General features: G+C 47.4%; 1 protein-coding gene across 1 annotated transcript in view; it reads right to left on the reverse strand.

The window, feature by feature from the left end:
* LOC311135793 (metalloprotease TIKI1-like) overlaps window positions 1–22233 on the reverse strand; it is a gene marked incomplete at both ends in the record, with an annotated part of 89889 nt that overhangs the window by 63902 nt on the left and 3754 nt on the right. The window contains 2 exons of the mRNA XM_084169835.1: window positions 14724–14898; window positions 16467–16613. Coding sequence (XP_084025961.1) covers window positions 14724–14898; window positions 16467–16613 — 322 coding nt within the window. The remainder of the gene's footprint in view (window positions 1–14723; window positions 14899–16466; window positions 16614–22233) is intronic.

Consider the following 22233-nt stretch of genomic DNA (forward strand, 5'->3'; position numbering starts at 1 on the left):
GTCAGCTGTTCGGCTCGTTATCTCTGATTGGGAGCCATATTTATTCTGTATGTTTTCCTGTGGGGTTTGTGGGTTTTTGTTTCTTGGTTACATGTTCCGTATGTCAGTGATTTGTAACTTGAGAACTTCACGTATCGTCTTTTGTTTTGTTTTCGTGAGTACGTTTATTAATAAATTATGTTCACTCGCAACGCTGCGCTTTGGTCCGCTTCCTCATTGGTAGACGATCGTGACAGAAAAACCCACCACAAGAGGACCAAGCGGCGTAACAAGCGGCAACAGGACCTACCTACGCAGGATTTATGGGAGCCTCCTAAGGACTTTTGGACATGGGAGGAGATACGGGCTGGAAAGGGTCCTTGGGCACAACCGGAGGAGTACCACCGCCCTCGTGAAGAGCTGGAGGCAGCTGCAGCCGAGAGGAGGTGGTATGAGGAGGCAGCGCGGAGTCGAGGCTGGAAGCCCGTGGTTACTCCCCAAAAATTTCTTGGGGGGGGGCTAAAAGGGAGTGTGGCGAAGGCAGGTAGGAGACCTGCGCCTACTCCCTGGACTGACCGTGGAGAGCGGGAGTACGGGCAGACACCATGTTACGCAGTAGAGCGCATGGTGTCTCCTGTACGCAGGCATAGCCCGGTGCGGTACATTCCAGCTCCTCGTATCGGCCGGGCTAGATTGAGTGTTGAGCCGGATGTCATGAGGCCGGCCCCACGCAGCAGGCCACCAATGCGTCTCCTCGGGCCGGCTTACATGGCACCAGCCCTACGTATGGTTTCCCCGGTTCGCCCACATAGCCCGGTGCGGGTTATTCCTCCTTCCCGTACTGGTCGGGCGACGGGGAGCATACAACCAGGTAGGGTTGGGCAGGCTCAGTGCTCAAGGGAGCCAGTACGCCTGCACGGTCCGGTATTTCCGGCGCCACCTCCCCGCTCCAGCCCAGTACCACCAGTGCCTACACCACGCACCGAGCCTCCTGTGTGTTCCCAGAGTCCTGTGCGTCCTGTTGCTGCTCCCCGCACTAGCCCTGAGATGCGTGTCCTCAGCCCGGGACCACCAGTTCCGGCACCACGCACTAGGACTTATGTGCGTCCCCAGGGTCCTGCATGCCCTGTTGCTGCTCCCCGCACTAGCCCTGAGATGCGTGTCCTCAGCCCGGGACCACCAGTTCCGGCACCACGCACTAGGACTTATGTGCGTCCCCAGGGTCCTGCATGCCCTGTTGCTTCTCCCCGCACTAGCCCTGAGATGCGTATCCTCAGCCCGGTACCTCCTGTTCCGGCACCACGCACCAGGCCTACGATGCGCCTCAGACGGCCAGAGTCTGCCGTCTGCCCAACGGGGCCTGAACTGTCCGTCTGCCCAACGCCGTCTGAACTGCCCGTCTGCCCAACGGCGCCTGAACTGCCCGTCTGCCCAACGCCGTCTGAACTGTCCGTCTGCCAAGCGCCGCAGGAGCTGCCCGTCTGCCATGAGCCTGCAAAGCCGCCCGTCTGCCATGAGCCTACAGAGCCGTCCGCCAGACCGGAGCCGCTAGAGCTCTCCGCCAGACAGGAGCAGCCAGAGCCTTCCGCCAGACAGGATCAGCCAGAGCCTTCCGCCAGACAGGATCAGCCAGAGCCTTCCGCCAGACAGGATCAGCCAGAGCCTTCCGCCAGACAGGATCAGCCAGAGCCGTCCAGCCGGGATCCGCCAGAGCCGTCCAGCCGGGATCCGCCAGAGCCGTCCAGCCGGGATCCGCCAGAGCCGTCCAGCCGGGATCCGCCAGAGCCGTCCAGCCGGGATCCGCCAGAGCCGTCCAGCCGGGATCCGCCAGAGCCGTCCAGCCGGGATCCGCCAGAGCCGTCCAGCCGGGATCCGCCAGAGCCGACCAGCCAGGATTCGCCATTCAGCCTGGTACTGCCCCTTAGTCCGGTACTGCCCCTTAGTCCGGTACTGCCCCTTAGTCAGGTGCTGCCCCTTAAACCGGTGGGGGTCATTTGGAGGAGGCTACATAAGCGGGAAGTGACTATGGTGGGGTGGTGGTCTAGGCCGGAGCCAGAACCGCCACCGAGGAGGTATGCCCGCCCAGCCCTCCCCTGTTTGGGGGTTTTGAGGCGCGGTCGCAGTCCGCGCCTTTAGGGGGGGGTACTGTCACACCCTGGTGCTGGGACTCATTATTGTTTATCCAGGGTGTGTGCAGTCTATGTGTTTATGTTCTAGGTTGGGTGTCTAGGTTGTTGTTTTTCTAGGTTTGTTCAATGACTCCCAATCGGAGGTAACGAGTGTCAGCTGTTCGGCTCGTTATCTCTGATTGGGAGCCATATTTATTCTGTATGTTTTCCTGTGGGGTTTGTGGGTTTTTGTTTCTTGGTTACATGTTCCGTATGTCAGTGATTTGTAACTTGAGAACTTCACGTATCGTCTTTTGTTTTGTTTTCGTGAGTACGTTTATTAATAAATTATGTTCACTCGCAACGCTGCGCTTTGGTCCGCTTCCTCATTGGTAGACGATCGTGACAACCGCGTCGCACGCTGCGTTCAAGCCCTCAAGAAACCCCGCTAGCTTGATAGGCAGCTAGCTAGCAGCTAGGCTAGCTGCTACGCCAAATAGCTCCTCAGAACCGGCCTTGGTCGGCAGGATCATTGGACAGAGAGTAGCAGTCCCAGCAACTGATGCCAACTGCATCGCGGGAAACTAAAAAGTTAGCTAGCTACTAAGAAACTTTCCAATACACTTTTAAAACAACAAACTTTCCAAAACAACAAACCGAGCTCTCCCTCTCCCGTTCCGCATTCAACAGGAAGTGACGATAAGAGCAAAATCTGTTAGAGTCTAATAGCTAACAAGCCTGCAGCTTACACACCTAGCTTAAACAAACCCACCCACATGTTACTGGAGGGGGTCGCAGTTCCGGAGCGACCCACTAGGTGTCCTCCTCCGACAACCTTAGGCACCTCCTCACTCACAGTCGGCACTAATCATCATCCTATTGGTGTCACCTGTGTATTTATGCCCTCACTTCCCTGTGTTCCCTTGCTCAGTTTTCTCTGCTAGTTTCACTATGCCAAGCAGTACTAATCAGTGTCTGATCGCGGGACATATGGAAAGGTACGTGAGAAGTGTTCTCCCTGTTTATTTATTATTTTAGTCATAGTTAGTATTTCGTATTTTTGGCTGTCTGCCTGTTTTTTGGAGTCTTATTTGCTCCGCCTTTCTTTTTAGTGTAAAGTCCGATATTTTGTATCCTGGCTTCGGGACCATCAGTAAAGTTCCTTGTTTCACCATCCCTGCCTACTGCCTACTGTCTAACCTGCACCGCATCTGGGTCACACCCCACACCAACCCTTACACCCACACACACAGAATGTGTGATCCATCACGACTCTGTTAAGCCAGACACATACCATGTTTGTTTTAGCTTAGACACACAGACATACACCATCAAACCCTTCACCTCTTTTATCTGAACTACTCCCTCTGCTTGAAATCCCTTATCTGTTCTCTCTCTAGTTAATGAACTGGTGCTTAATGACCGAGGAATTCCAACCATTTTCACTTCGTTCTCAGTCCTCACAAAGGACTGAGAACGAAGTTCTCAGTCCATTCACCCCCTCCTCACCACAGCACATTCACCCCCTCCTCACCACAGAGCACATCAAGTCGGACTTGTCTTACCTAGGGATTTCCGTTAGACCTGCTTTAACCAATAGGGAAACAGATACTGCACACTGTTAAAATAAAGTGTTTTGTAACACTAAAACTAGTGGCAACTGAGCTGCCACCAACCTTAAGGAGAAGAAACCTTCACTTTGTGGGAGTTTTGAAACATGGGTGTAAGGGGTTATGAGACAGATTTAAGGTGTTCTGAAACATGACATAGTCAGGAGCAACACCTGGCCAGAGACTGAGACCCGGAAAAGGTTGAAAACACTTCCGGTGTTTCGAGTCCCGTTTCCTGCAGAATAGATCCCTTCTCTTTTGGTGTCATTTCCTCTAAAGCTTCTAAACACTGTGATGGTGTTACGAGTCCTGTCTAGTGCAGAATTAGATCCCTTCTTCTGGAGTTTCTATAAATGGTAGTCTTACTGTATATTCCCTGCTCTTATACTGGGTACTGATAACCTCCTCATAGGTAACTCCAAAAGGTCAAATGGACAGTATTATGCTCAAACAAAGGACAATGAGAAAATATCGTTTTGTGAAAATACAAATTAATACGTTTGTCCAGGATAAAAATGAATGAGTACAAAATCACTTTTTCAAAAGCTTTATATTTTCTTTGCAAATGATCAAATGACATCAAAACATTAACAGGTCTTAAACATTTTAATATTGATAAAGTAAGACAGTTCAAGGATCTGTAAGTTATTTATCATATTCTTCAAAATATGGCTTATATTTCACATTAATAGAAAAACATACAGGCAATGACTGCTAATGTCAGCAGTAGCACTCATAAAACACAAACCTTCAGACCCCAGGGCTCAATGCGATCCACCAGTCATCCATTATGCTAATGTCTCTGACCTGAGTCTTTATATTCAGATGGTATGGCATGGAAGGTTGTTCAGATGGCTTGAATCACAGTACAGTTGGATGATATTACAGTGTATGCTGGGGACAATCAATCAAATCAGATCACATTTTATTTGTCAGAAGGCACCGAATACAACAGGTGTACAGTCGTGGTCAAAGGTTTTGAGAATGACACAAGTATTGGTCTTCACAAAGTTCGCTGCTTCAGTGTTATGAGATATTTTTGTCAGATGTTAATATGGTATACTGAAGTATAATTACAAGCATTCCATAAGTGTCAAAGGCTTTTATTGACAATTACATTAAGTTTATGCAAAGAGTCAATATTTGCAGTGTTGACCCTTCTTTTTCAAGACCTCTGCAATCCGCCCTGGCATGCTGTCAATTAACTTCTGGGCCACATCCTGACTGATGGCAGCCCATTCTTGCATAATCAATGCTTGGAGTTTGTCAGAATTTGTGGGTTTTTGTTTGTCCACCCGCCTCTTGAGGATCGACCACAAGTTCTCAATCGGATTAAGGTCTGGGGAGTTTCCTGAACATGGACCAAAAATGTCGATGTTTTGTTCCCCGAGCCACTTAGTTATCACTTTTGCCTTATGGCTAGGTGCTCCATCATGCTGGAAAAGGCATTGGTCGTCACCAAACTATTCTTGGATGGTTGGGAGAAGTTGCTCTCGGAGGATGTGTTGGTACCATTCTTTATTCATGGCTGTGTTCTTAGGCAAAATTGTGAGTGAGCCCACTCCCTTGGCTGAGAAGCAACCCCACACATGAATGGTCTCAGGATGCTTTACTGTTGGCATGACACAGGACTGATGGTAGCGCTCAACTTGTCTTCTTCGGACAAGGTGTTTTCCGGATGCCCCAAACAATCGAAAAGGGGATTTATCAGAAAAAACGACTTTACCCCATTCCTCAGCAGTCCAATCCCTGTACCTTTTGCAGAATATCAGTCTGTCCCTGATGTTTTTCCTGGAGAGAAGTGGCTTCGTTGCTGCCCTTCTTGACACCATGCCATCCTCCAAAAGTATTCGCCTCACTGTGCGTGCAGATGCACTCACACCTGCCTGCTGCCATTCCTGAGCAAGCTCTGCACTGGTGGTGCCCCGATCCTGCAGCTGAATCAACTTTAGGAGACGGTCCTGGCGCTTGTTGGGCTTTCTTGGGCGCCCTGACGCCTTCTTCACAACAATTGAACCTCTCTCCTTGAAGTTCTTGATGATCCGATAAATGGTTGATTTAGGTGGAATTTTACTAGCAGCAATATCCTTGCCTGTGAAGCCCTTTTTGTGCAAAGCAATGATGATGGCACTTGTTTCCTTGCAGGTAACCATGGTTAACAGAGGAAGAACAATGATTTCAAGCTATTATTCTGACTCAATCAGCATGAGAGAGTGATCTCCAGCCTTGTCCTCGTCAACACTCTCACCTGTGTTAACGAGAGAATCACTGACATGACGGCAGCTTGTCCTTTTATGGCAGGGCTGAAATGCAGTGGAAATGTTTTTTGGGGATTAAGTTCATTTTCATGGCAAAGAGGGACTTTGCAATTAATTGCAATTCATCTGATCACTCTTCAAGACATTCTGGAGTATATGCAAATTGCCATCATCAAAACTGAGGCAGCAGACTTTGTGAAAATTAGTATTTGTGTCATTCTCAAAACTTTTGACCACGACTGTAGACACTGACGAGCCCATTTCCAACAGGTGTAGAATTCACAGGGAAATGCTGACTGACAAGCCCATTTCGACCACGACTGTAGACTTTACAGGGAAATGCTTACTGATGAGCCCATTTCCAAAAGGTGTAGAATTCACAGTGAAATGCTGACTGACGAGCCCATTTCCAACAGGTGTAGAATTCACAGGGAAATGCTGACTGACGAGCCCATTTCCAACAGGTGTAGAATTCACAGGGAAATGCTGACTGACGAGCCCATTTCCAACAGGTGTAGAATTCACAGGGAAATGCATACTGATGAGCCCATTTCGACCACGACTGTAGACTTTACAGGGAAATGCTTACTGATGAGCCCTTTCCTGACAGGTGTAGACTTCACAGTGAAATGCTGACTGACGAGCCCATTTCCAACAGTGCAGAGTTAAAAAGCAAGACAAACATTTGCTAAATCAAAAAGGAAATAGTAACACAATAGAAACAATAACAAGGATATATACAGGAAGTACCAGGTAATAACATGGCTATATCCAGGAAGTACCAGGTAATAACATGGCTATATACAGGAAGTACCAGGTAATAACATGGCTATATACAGGAAGTACCAGGTAATAACATGGCTATATACAGGAAGTACCAGGTAATAACATGGCTATATACAGGAGGTACCAGGTAATAACATGGCTATATACAAGGAGTACCAGTACTGAGTCCATGTGCAGGGGTACGTACCACGTTCATCTGTACAAACAATAGTACTCAAGTATAAACACCATGGGACCACGCAGCCGTCATACCGCACAGGAAGAAGACACGTTCTGTCTCCTAGAGATGAACGTACTTTGGTGCGAAAAGTGCAAATCAATCCTAGAACAACAGCAAAGGACCTTGTTAAGATGCTAGAGGAAACAGGTACAAAAGTATCTATATCCACAGTAAAACGAGTCCTATATCGACATAACTTCAAAGGCCGCTCAGCAAGGAAGAAGCCACTGCTCCAAAACCACCATAAAAAAGCCAGACTACGGTTTGCAACTGCACATGGGGACAAAGATCGTACTATTTGGAGAAATGTCCTCTGGTCTGATGAAACAAAAATAGAACTGTTTGGCCATAATGACCATTGTTATGTTTGGAGGAAAAAGGGGGTTCCTTGCAAGCCGAAGAACACCATCCCAACCGTGAAGCACGGGGGTGGCAGCATCCTGCTATGGGGGTGCTTTGCTGCAGGAGGGACTGGTGCACTTCACAAAATAGATGGCATCATGAGGAAGGAAAATTATGTGGATATATTGAAGCAACATCTCAAGACATCAGTCAGGAAGTTAAAGCTTGGTCGCAAATGGGTCTTCCAAATGGACAATGACCCCAAGCATACTTCCAAAGTTGTGGCAAAATGGCTTAAGGACAACAAGGTCAAGGTATTGGAGAGGCCATCACAAAGCCCTGACCTCAATCCTATAGAAAATATGTGGGCAGAAATTGAAAAGGCGTGTGTGCGAGCAAGGAGGCCTACAAACCTGACTCAGTTACACCAGCTCTATCAGGAGGAATGGGCCAAAATTCACCCAACTTATTGTGGGAAGCTTGTGGAAGGCTACCCGAAATGTTTGACCCAAGTTAAACAATTTAAAGGCAATGCTACCAAATACTAATTGAGTGTATGTAAACTTCTGACCCACTGGGAATGTGATGAAAGAAATAAAAGCTGAAATAAATCATTCTCTCTACTGTTACTCTGACATTTCACATTCTTAAAATAAAGTGGTGATCCTAACTGACCTAAGACAGGGAATTTGTACTAGGATTAAATGTCAGGAATTGTGGAAAAAAAATGAGTTTAAATGTATTTGGCTAAGGTGGGGTATCCTGTAGGGCCTGTAGGACCTGCCTTGTTGATAGTGGTGTTAAGAAGGCAGAGCAGCGCTATATTATGGACAAAGTTCTCCTCATCTTAGCTACTGTTGCATCAACATATTTTGACCATGACAGTTTACAATCCCAGGGTTACTCCAAGCAGTTTAGTCACCTCAACTTGCTCAATTTCCACATTATTCATAACAAGATTTAGTTGAGGTTTAGGGTTTAATGAATGATTTGACCCAAATACAAAGCTTTTAGTTTTTGAAATATTTAGAACTAACTTATTTCTTGCCACCGATTCTGAAACTGACTGCAGCTCTTTGTTAAGTGTTGCAGTAATTTCACTCACTGTAGTAGCTGACGTGTATAGTGCTGAGTCATCTGCATACATAGACACACTGGCTTTACTCAAAGCCAATGGCATGTCGTTAGTAAAGATTGAAAAAAGTAATGGGCCTAGACAGCTGCCCTGGGGAATTCCTGAGAGGCTTCCATTAAAGAACACCCTCTGTGTTCTGTTAGACATGTAACTCTGTATCCACAACATAGCAGGGGGTGTAAAGTCATAACGCATACGTTTTTGATCGATAATGTCAAAAGCCGCACTGAAGTCTAACAAAACAGCCCCCACAATCTTTTTATCATCAATTTCTCTCAGCCAATCATCAGTAATTTGTGAAAGTGCCATGCATGTTCAATGTCCTTCCCTATAAGCGTGCTAAAAGTCTGTTGTCAATTTGTTGTGATGTGATCAATACATGTTGTGAGCGTGTGTGTGTGTGTGAGCGTGTGTGTGTGTGTGTGTGTGTGTGTGTGTGTGTGTGTGTGTGTGTGTGTAGGAGTGTCAGTGTAGTATGTGTGAGTGTGTGGGTAGAGTCTAGTGAGTGTACATAGAGCCAGTGCAAGAGAGTCAGTGTAAAACAATTAAGATAAATAAATACTAAAGGGTGTTAATGTAAATTGTCCGGGTAGCCATTTGATTAACTGTTCAGCAGTCTTATGGCTTAGGGGTAGAAGCTGTTCAGGTGCCTTTTTTGGTCCAAGACTTCGCGCTCCGGTACCGCTTTCCGTGAGGTAGCAGAGAGAACAGTCTATGACTTGGGTGGCTGGAGTCTTTGACAAATGTTAGGGTCCTCTGACACCGCCTGGTATAGAGGTCCTGGATGGCAAGAAGCTCGGCCCCAGTGATGTACACTATTGTTGCACACGGAGTGAGTCCATGCAACTTATAATGTGATTTGTTAAGCACATTTTTACTCCTGAACTTATTTAGGCTTGCCATAACAAAGGGGTTGAATACTTATTGACTCAAGACATTTCAGCTTTTCATTTTTTATTAATTTGTAGAAATGTCAAAAAAACTTTGACATTATGGGGTATTGCGCGTAGGCATAGTGACACAAAATCTCTATTTAATCCATTTTAATAACACAACAAAATGTGGAAAAAGTCAAGGGGAGTGGATTATTTTCGAAGGCAGTGTATGTTTATAACTGAGGAGATGATGACAATGGTTGACCCTGTTTTTCTTAGACACGGTGCCCAGTTGGGTGCCAGACTGATCCCCTGGTCATGAACGGATGCTGGCACCTACCAGAAGGAGCAAAGGTGGGTATCATAACATGTCCAGCAATGTGATTGCAATGGTTTAGTGACCTCCAAAAATAATTTCATTCAAAATGCAATTTACTACTTGGCTGTCAATAATATCACCCCATCACAGGCCCTCCCAGTCAACACCACCTCATAAGATTGCCTGCTGCAGTTGTGCGTTCGAGAGATTTTGCAGTTTGCAGCAGAACATGCAGCATAGAGAAGTCCAGCAAAGGGGTCTTCATCAGCATCATGCAGACATGCCCTCGCTGTGAGCGTTCCTATGAATGGAACAGTCAGCCACATGTTGGCAAGTATCCGGCCAGCAACCTTCACCTGTCAACGACAACAGCTTTCACAGGCTCATCATTTGTACAAATACAGAAGGTAACCCACTTCATTACTTTGATACATTTGATACCCAGTTGTGAAACATGATTTATGTAAACTGACATTATTTGTTGCTTATTTTCTCCTTCTTAGATGCATATACTAGCCTGATCACTGTGTTCACCATATAATGTCCAGGGCATAACCTAGCCCGGTGGAACCAGCCTGATCACTGTGTTTACCATATAATGTCCAGGGCATAACCTAGCCCGGTGGAACCAGCCTGATCACTGTGTTCTCCATATAATGTCCAGGGCATAACCTAGCCTGGTGGAACCAGCCTGATCACTGTGTTCACCATATAATGTCCAGGGCATAACCTAGCCTGGGGGAACCAGCCTGATCACTGTGTTCACCATATAATGTCCAGGGTATAACCTAGCCTGGTAGAACCAGCCTGATCACTGTGTTTACCATATAATGTCCAGGACATAACCTAGCCTGGGGGAACCAGCCTGATCACTGTGTTTACCATTTTATTTCACATATCATAATATCATAATAATATCATAATAATCATGAAATAGAATGGTGAATGCAGTGATCAGGTTGGTTCCACCATGCTAGTCATAACCACCATTGATAAAGTAATCAGTGCTCGGTGTGTGTTTGTGTGTGACCAACCAGTATCTTTGATGAGGGGGGCCAGGAGCTGATCTATGCTGCCATGCCCATCAACGGGGCTCTGGCAAAGACCTCACCATACATCTGCCTGTACGAGGTTTGTTTGTTGTGATGGAGTGGGGGGGGGGGGGAATAGCTGCTGGCAAGGTTCTGACAGATGGGTGTGTCTTGGTGGTGGCAAGGACACGCCCAAGAAACACCCACATCAAACCACACCCCCAAGCCAACTCAAGGTTTGGCTTCTGTCATGGCCGCCAGCATTTCTTGAGAGGGAAGCAAAAAAAGAGGCCAAATCAGCGGGTGCAGTTCCCCTTTAAACCCTCCTCAGAACTCAACACACACACATATGCACACACACACACACACTTTGGCTGGTGCTGGTATTCATTAACTAAAGGTGACGACATCCTCCACTTCAGTTTCACACCTCTGGGAAGCAGCACTTTAAAGCAGAACAGCATTTTATATGCAGCTGTAAAACACATGATTATAGATACAAAAAGGGTGAGGTGGCAGTGGAGGGGGGGGGGGGGGGGGTAAGAGTGGCAGAGAGAGAGCCCTAACTCTCCAGAATGAGACTTGGCAGGAGTAGCCACAGCCCCCAGCCCCCAGCTCTCAGCCCTCAGCCCTCAGCTCTTAGCCCTCAGCCCTCAGCCCTCAGCCCTCGGCTCTCGGCCCTCAGCCCTCAGCCCTCAGCCTCAGCCCTCAGCCCTCGGCTCTCGGCCCTCTGCTCTCGTATCTCGGCCCGTGGCCCTCAGCCCTCAGCCCTCAGCCTCAGCCCTCAGCCCTCAGTCCTCAGCCCTCAGCCCTCAGCCCTCAGCCCTCGGCTCTTAGTCCTCAGCCCTCGGCTCTTAGTCCTCAGCCCTCGGCTCTCGGCTCTCGGCCCTCTGCTCTCGTATCTCGGCCCGTGGCCCTCAGTCCTCAGCCCTCAGCTCTAAGCCCTCAGCCCTCAGCCCTCGGCTCTTAGTCCTCAGCCCTCGGCTCTTAGTCCTCAGCCCTCGGCTCTTAGTCCTCAGCCCTCGGCTCTTAGTCCTCAGCCCTCGGCTCTCGGCCCTCTGCTCTCGTATCTCGGCCCTCAGCTCTCAGCCCTCTGGCCCATTATAGAGCTCCATCAATATGAACTCTCCAAAATTCACACTCTCTTTAAACCTGCTCAGCTTCCAGGTCTCAGTTAAATGAACCAGACAATGTGGCAACAAGTGGATTCCTGAATTTCACCCCTAAATCTGAGAATGTTGCCATACGAATCACAGCCAACGGACCGCAGTCGGCAGGTCAAAGAGAAGGACTACAATGCTTATTAGCGGCGGTCTTCCAGTTCTGAAGGGTTTGAACTTGACCTCCTTCAGTCTAGCTAAGCCCTCTCTATTCTGCCACGCTCAAAAAGAGAAGCATTTAAGCTGTTTGTTCTAAGGTAGCTTTAATCAGATTTAATTTTCAACTCGTTTCATTTCATGCCTGACCTGACCTAGAGGTGACCTCAGACTGAACCAAGACTAAGGCTCAGTCCCAAATGGTACCCTATTCCCTTTACAGCACACTACCAGAGCTACCAGTGACACAAGACTTCCAGACGAGCTAAACCACTTCTATGCTCGCTTCGAGGCAAGCAACACTGAAGCATGCATGAGAGCACCAGCTGTTCCGGCTCGCTCTCCGTAGCCGATGTGAGTAAGACTTTTAAACAGGTCAACATTCACAAGGCCGCAGGGCCAGACGGATTACCAGGACGTGTACTCCGAGCATGCGCTGACCAACTGGCAAGTGTCTTCACTGATTTTCAACATGTCCCTGACTGAGTCTGTAATACCAACATGTTTCAAGCAGACCACCATAGTCCCCGTGCCCAAGGACACTAAGATAACCTGCCTAAATGACTACCGACCCGTAGCACTGACGTCTGTAGCCATGAAGTGCTTTGAAAGGCTGGTCATGGCTCACATCAACACCATCATCCCAGAAACCCTAGACCCACTCCAATTTGCATACCGCCCCAACAGATCCACAGATGATGCAATCTCTATTGCACTCCACACTGCCCTTTCCCACCTGGACAAGAGGAACACCTACGTGAGAATGCTATTCATTGACTACAGCTCAGCATTCAACACCATAGTGCCCTCAAAGCTCATCACTAAGCTAAGGATCCTGGGACTAAACACCTCCCTCTGCAACTGGATCCTGGACTTCCTGACGGGCCGCCCCCAGGTGGTAAGGGTAGGTAACAACACATCTGCCACACTGATCCTCAACACGGGGGCCCCTCAGGGGTGCGTGCTCAGTCCCCTCCTGTACTCCCTGTTCACCCATGACTGCATGGCCAGGCACGATTCCAACACCATCATTAAGTTTGCCGACGACACAACAGTGGTAGGCCTGATCACCGACAACGATGAGACAGCCTATAGGGAGGAGGTCAGAGACCTGGCAGTGTGGTGCCAGGATAACAACCTCTCCCTCAACGTGATCAAGACAAAGGAGATGATTGTGGACTACAGGAAAAAAAAGAGGACTGAGCACGCCCCCATTCTCATCGACGGGGCTGTAGTGGAACAGGTTGAGAGCTTAAAGTTCCTTGGTGTCCACATCACCAACAAACTATTATGGTCCAAACACACCAAGACAGTCGTGAAGAGGGCACGACAAAGCCTATTCCCCCTCAGGAGACTGAAAAGATTTGGCATGGGTCCTCAGATCCTCAAAAAATTATACAGCTGCACCATCGAGAGCATCCTGACTGGTTGCATCACCACCTGGTATGGCAACTGCTTGGCCTCCAACCGCAAGGCACTACAGAGGGTAGTGCGTACGGCCCAGTACATCACTGGGGCCAAGCTTCCTGCCATCCAGGACCTCTATACCAGGCGGTGTCAGAGGAAGGCCCTCAAAATTGTCAAATACTCCAGCCACCCTAGTCATAGACTGTTCTCTCTGCTACCGCACGGCAAGCGGTACCGGAGTGCCAAGTCTAGGTCCAAAAGACTTCTCAACAGCTTCTACCCCCAAGCCATAAGACTCCTGAACAGCTAATCATGGCTACCCGGACTATTTGCACTGCCCCCCCCACCCCCACCCCCCGCCCCATCTTTTTACGCTGCTGTTAATTATTTATGCATAGTCACTTTAACTCTACCCACATGTACATACTAGCCGGTGCCCCCGCACATTGACTCTGCACCGGTACCCCCCTGTATATATAGCCTCCCTACTGTTATTTTATTTTACTTCTGCTCTTTTTTTCTCAACACTTTTTTGTTGTTGTTTTATTTTACTTTTTTTATTAAAAATAAATGCACTGTTGGTTAAGGGCTGTAAGTAAGCATTTCACTGTAATGTCTGCACCTGTTGTATTCGGCGCATGTGGCCAATAACATTTGATTTGATTTGAAATGTTTCCCTTTACAGCGCACTACCAGAGCCCATAGGGAATAGGGTGCGATTTGGGGCGTAAGATTTATGACTTCAGGCCTCGGAGAAGTGTTTTTCTAACCACCGTGCCGGGGAGTGAAGGAGAGAAGGAGAGAATGGAGGATAAAGAGTGGAGATATACAGTCTGATAACTCATAACACATGTAGTAAAGATGATTCACCTTTGCAAAGCTCCGTACTGAATGGTCAAGTGGGCCCAATCAATAGAATGGCAAACCACAACATTGTTCTAGGCCTACACACCAACCTAGAAATAATGATCTAAAAAGACTGAATCCCAACATATCTAACATAGAAGACGATAGTAGAACTCAGGGTGCATCACTCATAACCAACAACCCCGTTTGTTTTTGTATTTATTATGGATCCCCATTAGTTCCTGCTAAGGCAGCGGCTACTCTTCCTGGGGTTTATTATGGATCCCCATTAGTTCCTGCCAAGGCAGCAGCTACTCTTCCTGGGGTTTATTATGGATCCCCATTAGTTCCTGCCAAGGCAGCAGCTACTCTTCCTGGGGTTTATTATGGATCCCCATTAGTTCCTGCCAAGGCAGCAGCTACTCTTCCTGGGGTCCAGCAGATAATAGCCCACCATCATCATCACCCTCCTCCTCATCATCATCACTGACCTGCTCCGAAGGCGAAGAAGAAGCTGTTGTCAGGGCTTTCCTCCATCAGGGCCTTGACCCTGTTCCCCATCCTCTCGTTCCTCTTGTAGATGAGCTCCTGTCTGAAGTAGCTGTCTATCTCCTGGGCTGTTATCTGTTCACTGGGGCGCAGGGTCACGTTGTTGAAGTTGGGGACCTGCAGAGAGAATGATTTGTATTAAATGTATGTCATTAAGCATATATTCCACATCTATAAGCACAACGTAATCATGACATTATAGCTTGTCATTTGACTGGGGAGCAAGGTCAGGTTGTTGAAGTTGTGGACCTTGACAGGGGACAGGGTAAGGACAGGGTTAGGACAGGGTAAGACAGGGTTAGGACAGGGTAAGGACAGGGTTAGGACAGGGTTAGGACAGGATAGGGACAGGGTAAGGACAGGGTTAGCACAGGATAGGGACAGGGTAAGACAGGGTTAGGACAGGGTAAGACAGGGTTAGGACAGGGTAAGGACAGGGTTAGGACAGGGTAGGGACAGGGTAAAACAGGGTTAGGACAGGGTAGGGACAGGGTAAAACAGGGTTAGGACAGGGTAGGGACAGGGTTAGGACAGGGTTAGCACAGGATAGGGACAGGGTAAGACAGGGTTAGGACAGGGTTAGGACAGGGTAAGGACAGGGTAGGGACAGGGTTAGGACAGGATAGGGACAGGGTAAGACAGGGTTAGGACAGGGTAAGACAGGGTTAGGACAGGGTAAGGACAGGGTTAGCACAGGGTAGGGACAGGGTAGGGACAGGGTTAGGACAGGGTTAGCACAGGATAGGGACAGGGTAAGACAGGGTTAGGACAGGGTAAGACAGGGTTAGGACAGGGTAAGGACAGGGTAAGGACAGGGTAAGGACAGGGTTAGGACAGGGTAGGGACAGGGTAAAACAGGGTTAGGACAGGGTAGGGACAGGGTAAAACAGGGTTAGGACAGGGTAGGGACAGGGTTAGGACAGGGTTAGCACAGGATAGGGACAGGGTAAGACAGGGTTAGGACAGGGTAAGACAGGGTTAGGACAGGGTAAGGACAGGGTAGGGACAGGGTTAGGACAGGATAGGGACAGGGTAAGACAGGGTTAGGACAGGGTAAGACAGGGTTAGGACAGGGTAAGGACAGGGTAAGGACAGGGTAGGGACAGGGTAGGGACAGGGTAAGGACAGGGTTAGGACAGGGTAGGGACAGGGTAAGGACAGGGTAGGGACAGGGTAGGGACAGGGTTAGGACAGGGTAGGGACAGGGTTAGCACAGGGTAGGGACAGGGTTAGGACAGGGTAGGGACAGGGTAGGGACAGGGTAAGGACAGGGTAGGGACAGGGTAGGGACAGGGTTAGGACAGGGTAGGGACAGGGTTAGCACAGGGTAGGGACAGGGTTAGGACAGGGTAGGGACAGGGTAGGGACAGGGTAAGGACAGGGTTAGGACAGGGTTAGGACAGGGTAGGGACAGGGTAAGGGTTAGGGCTCAAGGGTTGAGGTTGGGAGTCAGGGTTAGGGGTTGGGGGTCAGGGTTAGGGGTTGGGGTTAGGGGTTGGGGGTCAGGGTTAGGTGTCAGAGGTTGGGGGTCAGGGTTAGGGGTCAGGGTTAGAGGTTGGGGGTCAGGGTTAGGGTTAGGGGTCAGGGTTAGAGGTTGGGGGTCAGGGTTAGGGTTAGGGGTCAGGGTTAGAGGTTGGGGGTCAGGGTTAGGGTTAGGGGTCAGGTTGGGGGTGGTTGTAACTGACCTGTGAGGTGTCGTGGTTGAAGATGATGGAGTTGAGGTCTCCACAGTTGTAGTGCTTGATGAGGTCCTCAGTGGTGTAAGGGACCTGCAGACTGCCCGCTCTGACACTCTCCTGCTGTAGAAGGGTCTGGTTCAGGGCAAAGATCACCTGGGGATGGGGAAGAAAAATATACACATTTACTACATTCATCAATAATAAGAGGTAGGGAATATTGCAAATATATATAAACAGTGCCCTCCTGAATTATTGGCACCCAGGTAAATATGAACAACAAAAGCAGTGAAAATATTGTTTATCAGCTTTATCAGCTTGATAAATTGTTGTTTATCAGCTTGATCTTACACTCAAAATATTTTATGCATCTAACCTTTAATTGACTTAAAATTGTTCTAAGAAAAAAATAATCGTCATTAAGAAATAATTATTTTATTCAAAAACATGTTGTCACTCTTATGAACAAAATCTAATTTATGTATATTTTCCGATTAAGATGTTACTTTTGAGAGTTCATCTGAGTGTTTGGGAACTCTTAAGTGGTCATCCATGACTTCCTGTTTCACTGGGGTATAAATATGTGACTCGTTTCAGGAAACTAGGCGTACGCCTAGAGTCATTTGAACCTCCACTTTTTTTTATTTTTATAAACATTTGTTTTTTGGCAGAAATTCCTTCTGGAAAATGTGAACTTTCGTGTGCGTTAATAACAAACTTCTATGCCATCTGTAAATACGAATACAATTGTTAAATTATGAGCCTAGTTGGTTTAGCCACGAAAAAAGACAGGAACCTTCATGTTAGCCATGATAGGCTGAGATAATGAGTGGGCTGGACATGCCGAGAGATGAGTTCGGATTGGTCTGCCATGTAGCACGCTTCTGTCTATAACATGGGCTGGTCAGTATGTGTAGGTAATCCTTTCTAACGCAGCTTTTTTGAAAGATATCACGTAGTAGACCTGCTAAAGTGTTGCTCTCCACTTTCTGGAGGACCGAGTTTTGAAATCAGTGGAATTAGAGTATGATAGCTAAGGAGATGGAGAAAATGCTGGTGTTTGATTGCAAATATGCAGACAGAGTTGAAAAGAAAACACACAGAAGGCTGTTGGATAAAACACCTGTTTCCGGATTACATCTTCAAACTAAGGGCAACCATGGCATCCGTGACAGAGAGGGAGAAACGTCCATCCATTTATACGGGTAAGATAGTCTAGCTAGCTACATTTTCAGATATTACACATTTCTAATTTAGTCAGAAAGTCATTTTCCTTTCAATTTAAAGTGTACTGTTAGCTAGCTAGCTAATATTGTGTGTATGATCTGTGTAGTACAATTGTTCGTATCTCAGAGCCATTTGCTTTGCTAGTTATAGCCTAATGTTAGCTAGCTAACGTTGAACCTGATTGGTTAGCTACCTGCAGATTAATGCAGGGTAGTAACGTTACGAGTTGGGATTATGGTTCATTGTTTAGCTAGCTAGCTAGCTACATGTCTAAACAAAAGACTCCACTATGCAACTAACCATTTCAATAGAATGTTCATGATGTCACTGCAACCAGTCGATAGACGTAGCTGGTAAATTCGCACTGGCTATCTACTCCGATTTCAGAGCACTCTTGTTTTGAGTGTGCCAGAGTGCAGAATAGCTGACGAATTTACGAACGCTCAACACCCATTGAATATAGCCGGTGTCAGTAAACGTTGGCAAAAAAAGCGTAATTAAATTGTTGCCAGCAGCACAGTTGCAGTCACCAACGCTATGGATAACATAAAAACAGCCTAACCAGCTCTGATAGGCCGAGTAAAATGGTCAGAGTGAACTGTTCTCTCATTTGTGTCTGGAAGTAGCTAGCAAGCTTGCCAACGTTTGACTGCTGTTGTTAGGTCAGAACTATCGGATCAACCCTACTCCTCGGCCAGAGCGTGCAGTGTGCGCTCTGAACGCTCCGAGAGCAAAACACTGAATTTACGAACGGACAATCTGACAACGCTCTGAGTTTACGAATGCCCAGAGCTCACCCGTAGTATAAACCAGCATTTAGTGTTGAATTCTTTGGTTGTTTAGTACATGGCCTCACACATGAATCATTAAGGAGATGGGTGGGGCTTATAGCTTAAGAGGGTGTGAACGATGCTGAATGGGTGTAGACAAAGAAGAGCTCTCCAGTAGGTACCAAAACATTCAAGGGCCATTTTCTCAAAAGTGAGGTTTATTTTATTTTTATTTTTTTGTGGGGGGGTCAGCTTTAATATTCCAAATATATTGTGGCTTCTATCAATGTAATTGTCTGCATCACTTCCAATCCCCCATTTATATTTTTTATAAATATATATTTTTCCTTTATTATTTTCCCCTAACCCTACTACCCCTCCCCTAATTGGAGTAAACTAATGGATAACAACACTTAGGCTTCTACTTCCAGCTTATACATACTACAGTATATACATTTTACGGACACAGTATATTTTACATTAGTTATCTTTTGTTTGTTTTTAGTCCCATCCTTCAGCTACCCTCAACCCCTCCCATCTATCTCTGAACACCATCCAGCTTTTATTTATATTTGCCATATATTTTTCAACTGTAGTGTGATATTTCACAAAAGTTCTGAACATTTCCATTCTCATAGTTTCTACAGATTGTAAATGAAAGATAACATTTTTTGCTAAGAGTATTATTATATTATTGATTGATTGACTATGACTTTTCAGATCACCCAGCAGTGCTATTTGCAGAATTAACTCCAGGTACAGTAAATGTTGCAATTCTTCAGCCATACCAAAAACAAGCTACATATGGACAGTACCAAAACAAATGATCTAATGATTCTGTCTCTTCACAGCAAAATGTGTATAGCTGGGATGGTTGTATCCTCCATACTGTATATATAACATTATATTTGGATTCTTTGTTCGTACCCCCCAGTGCAATTGAACTTATCACAGAGGCTCCAAGATGCCGCTGGCGGAGAAGAGGTAATCGGAGTGGACTTCTAATCCGACTCAGGACGCGTGCACACCATCCACCGCTTCCGATAATATTACTCGCTAATGTTCAGTCTCTAGACAATAAAGTAGACGAGCTCAGGGCGAGGATCTCCTTTAAGAGAGACATCAGGGACTGTAACATACTCTGTTTCACAGAATTTTGGCTCTCTCCGGGTATACTGTCCCTGTCCATGCAGCCAGCTGGGTGCTCAGTAGTGGCGCAGACAGGAATAAAGAACTCTCCGGGAAGAAGGAAGGCGGTGGGGTACGTTTCATGATTAACTACTCATGGTGTGATTGTGGTAACATACAGAAACTCAAGTCATTTTGTTCACCCGACCTAGAATACTTCACAATCAAATGCCGACCATATTACCTCCCAAGAGAATTCTCTTCGGTTATAGTCACGGCCGTGTATATTCCCCCTCAAGCCGATGGCCCTCAAGGTACTACACTGGACTTTGTGCAAACTGGAAACGACATATCCTGAGGCTGCATTTATTGTAGCTGGGGATTTTAACAAAGCAATTTTGAGGAAAACAGACTCCATGTTGCTCCTCCCTTCCTATAGGCAGAAACTCAAACAGGAAGTACCCGTGCTAAGGTCTATTCAACGCTGGTCTGACCATTTGGAATCCATGCTTCAAGATTGTTTTGATCACGTGGACTGGGTTCCGGGTAGCCTCTGAGAATAACATTGACATATACACGGACATGGTGACTGAGTTCATCAGGAAGTATATAGGGGATGTTGTTCCCACTGTGACTATTAAAACCTACCCAAACCAGAAACCGTGGATAGATGGCAGCATTCGCACAAAACCGAAAGCGCAAACCATTGCATTTAACCATGATAAGGTGACTGGGGATATGGTTGAATACAAACAGTGTAGTTATTCCCTCCTTAAGGAAATCAAACAGGCAAAACGTCAGTACAGAGACAAAGTGGAGTCGCAATTCAACGGCTCAGACACTAGATGTATGTGGCAGGGTCTACAGACAATCACGGATTACAAAGGGAAAACCAGCCACGTCGCAGACACCGACGTCTTGCTCCCGGACAAGCTGAACACCTTTTTCACCTGCTTTGAGGATAATACAGTGCCACCGACGCGGCCCGCTCCCAAGGACTGTGGGCTCTCGTTCTCCGTGGCCGACGTGAGTTAGACATTTAAGCGTGTTAACCCTCGCAAGGCTGCCGGCCCAGACGGCATTCCTAGCCGCGTCCTCAGAGCATGCGCAGACAAGCTGGCTGGAGTGTTTACGGACACATTCAATCTCTCCCTATCCCAGTCTGCTGTCCCCACTTGCTTCAAGATGTCCACCATTGTTCCTGTTCCCAAGAAAGTGCTTTGAGAGGCTAGTTAAGGATCATATCACCTCTACCTTAACTGACACCCTAGACCCACTACAATTTGCATACAGATCCACAGATGATGCAATGGCCATTGCACTGCCCACTGCCCTATCCCATCTGGACAAGAGGAATACCTATGTCAGAATGCTGTTCATTGACTATAGCTCAGCCTTCATCACCACAGTACCCTCCAAGCTCATCATTAAGCTCGAGGCCCTGGGTCTGAACCCCGCCCTGTGGAACTGGGTCCTGGACTTCCTGACGGGCCGCCCCCAGGTGGTGAAGGTAGGAAACAACACCTCCACTACGCTGATCCTCAACACAGGGGCCCAACAAGGGTGCGTGCTCAGCCCCCTCCTGTACTCCCTGTTCACCCATGACTGCATGGCCAAGCACGCCTCCAACTCCATCATCAAGTTTGCAGACGACACAACAATAGTAGGCCTGATTACCAACAATGACGAGACAGCCTACAGAGAGGAGGTGAGGGCCCTGTGAGTGTGGTGCCAGGAAAATAACCTCTCCCTCAACGTCAACAAAACGAAGGAGCTGATCGTGGACCTCAGGAGACAGCAGAGGGAGCACGCCTCTATCCACATCGACGGGACCGCAGTGGAGAAGGTGAAAAGCTTCAAGTTCCTCGGCGTACACATCACTGACAATCTGAAATGGTCCACCCACACAGACAGTGTGGTGAAGAAGGAGCAACAGTGCCTCTTCAACCTCAGGAGGCTGAAGAAATTCGACTTGGCCCCTAAGACTTGAAAGCATCCTGTCGGGCTGTATCACCGCCTGGTACGGGAACTGCACCACCCGCAATCGCAGGGCTCTCCAGAGGGTTGTGCGGTCTGCCAAACGCATTACAGGGGGCAAACTGCCTGCCCTCCAGGACACTTACAGCTCCCAATGTCACAGGAAGGCCAAAATGATCATCAAGGACATCAACCACCCAAGCCACGGCCTGTTCAACCCGCTACCATCCAGAAAGCGAGGTCAGAAACCAATTTATTGACAGATTTGGTTATTTTAGAAATTTACTCTAGGGGAAAAACCAATTTATATACAGATTTTGTTATTTTAGAAAGTAAATGCATTTGATGTTCTCAGTAAATGTTTAATGAGAGAATATTTTTCTGAACACTTCTTTACAGGAAAAGTATTCCTAGTTTTTGCTTGGGCACATCCACTCTATCCCAACAAGTAACATTTCCATGACAAATGAGAATGATTTACTTTCATTGGCTACGATGCCTTGATTAGAGCCTACTGGGATCTGAGGTGTAGTTAGCACACACAACACCACCACTCCAAGGGCAGAAACATTGTGAATAGAGAGAGAGGATAAGAGAAGAGTAGAGAGAGAGAGGGGAAGAGAAGAGACGGGAGAGAGGAGAGAGAGAGAGAGAGGGGAGAGGAGACAAGAGTA

Source organism: Coregonus lavaretus (genome assembly GCF_964263955.1).
Source record: "Coregonus lavaretus genome assembly, chromosome: 10".
NCBI classification, from domain to species: domain Eukaryota; kingdom Metazoa; phylum Chordata; class Actinopteri; order Salmoniformes; family Salmonidae; genus Coregonus; species Coregonus lavaretus.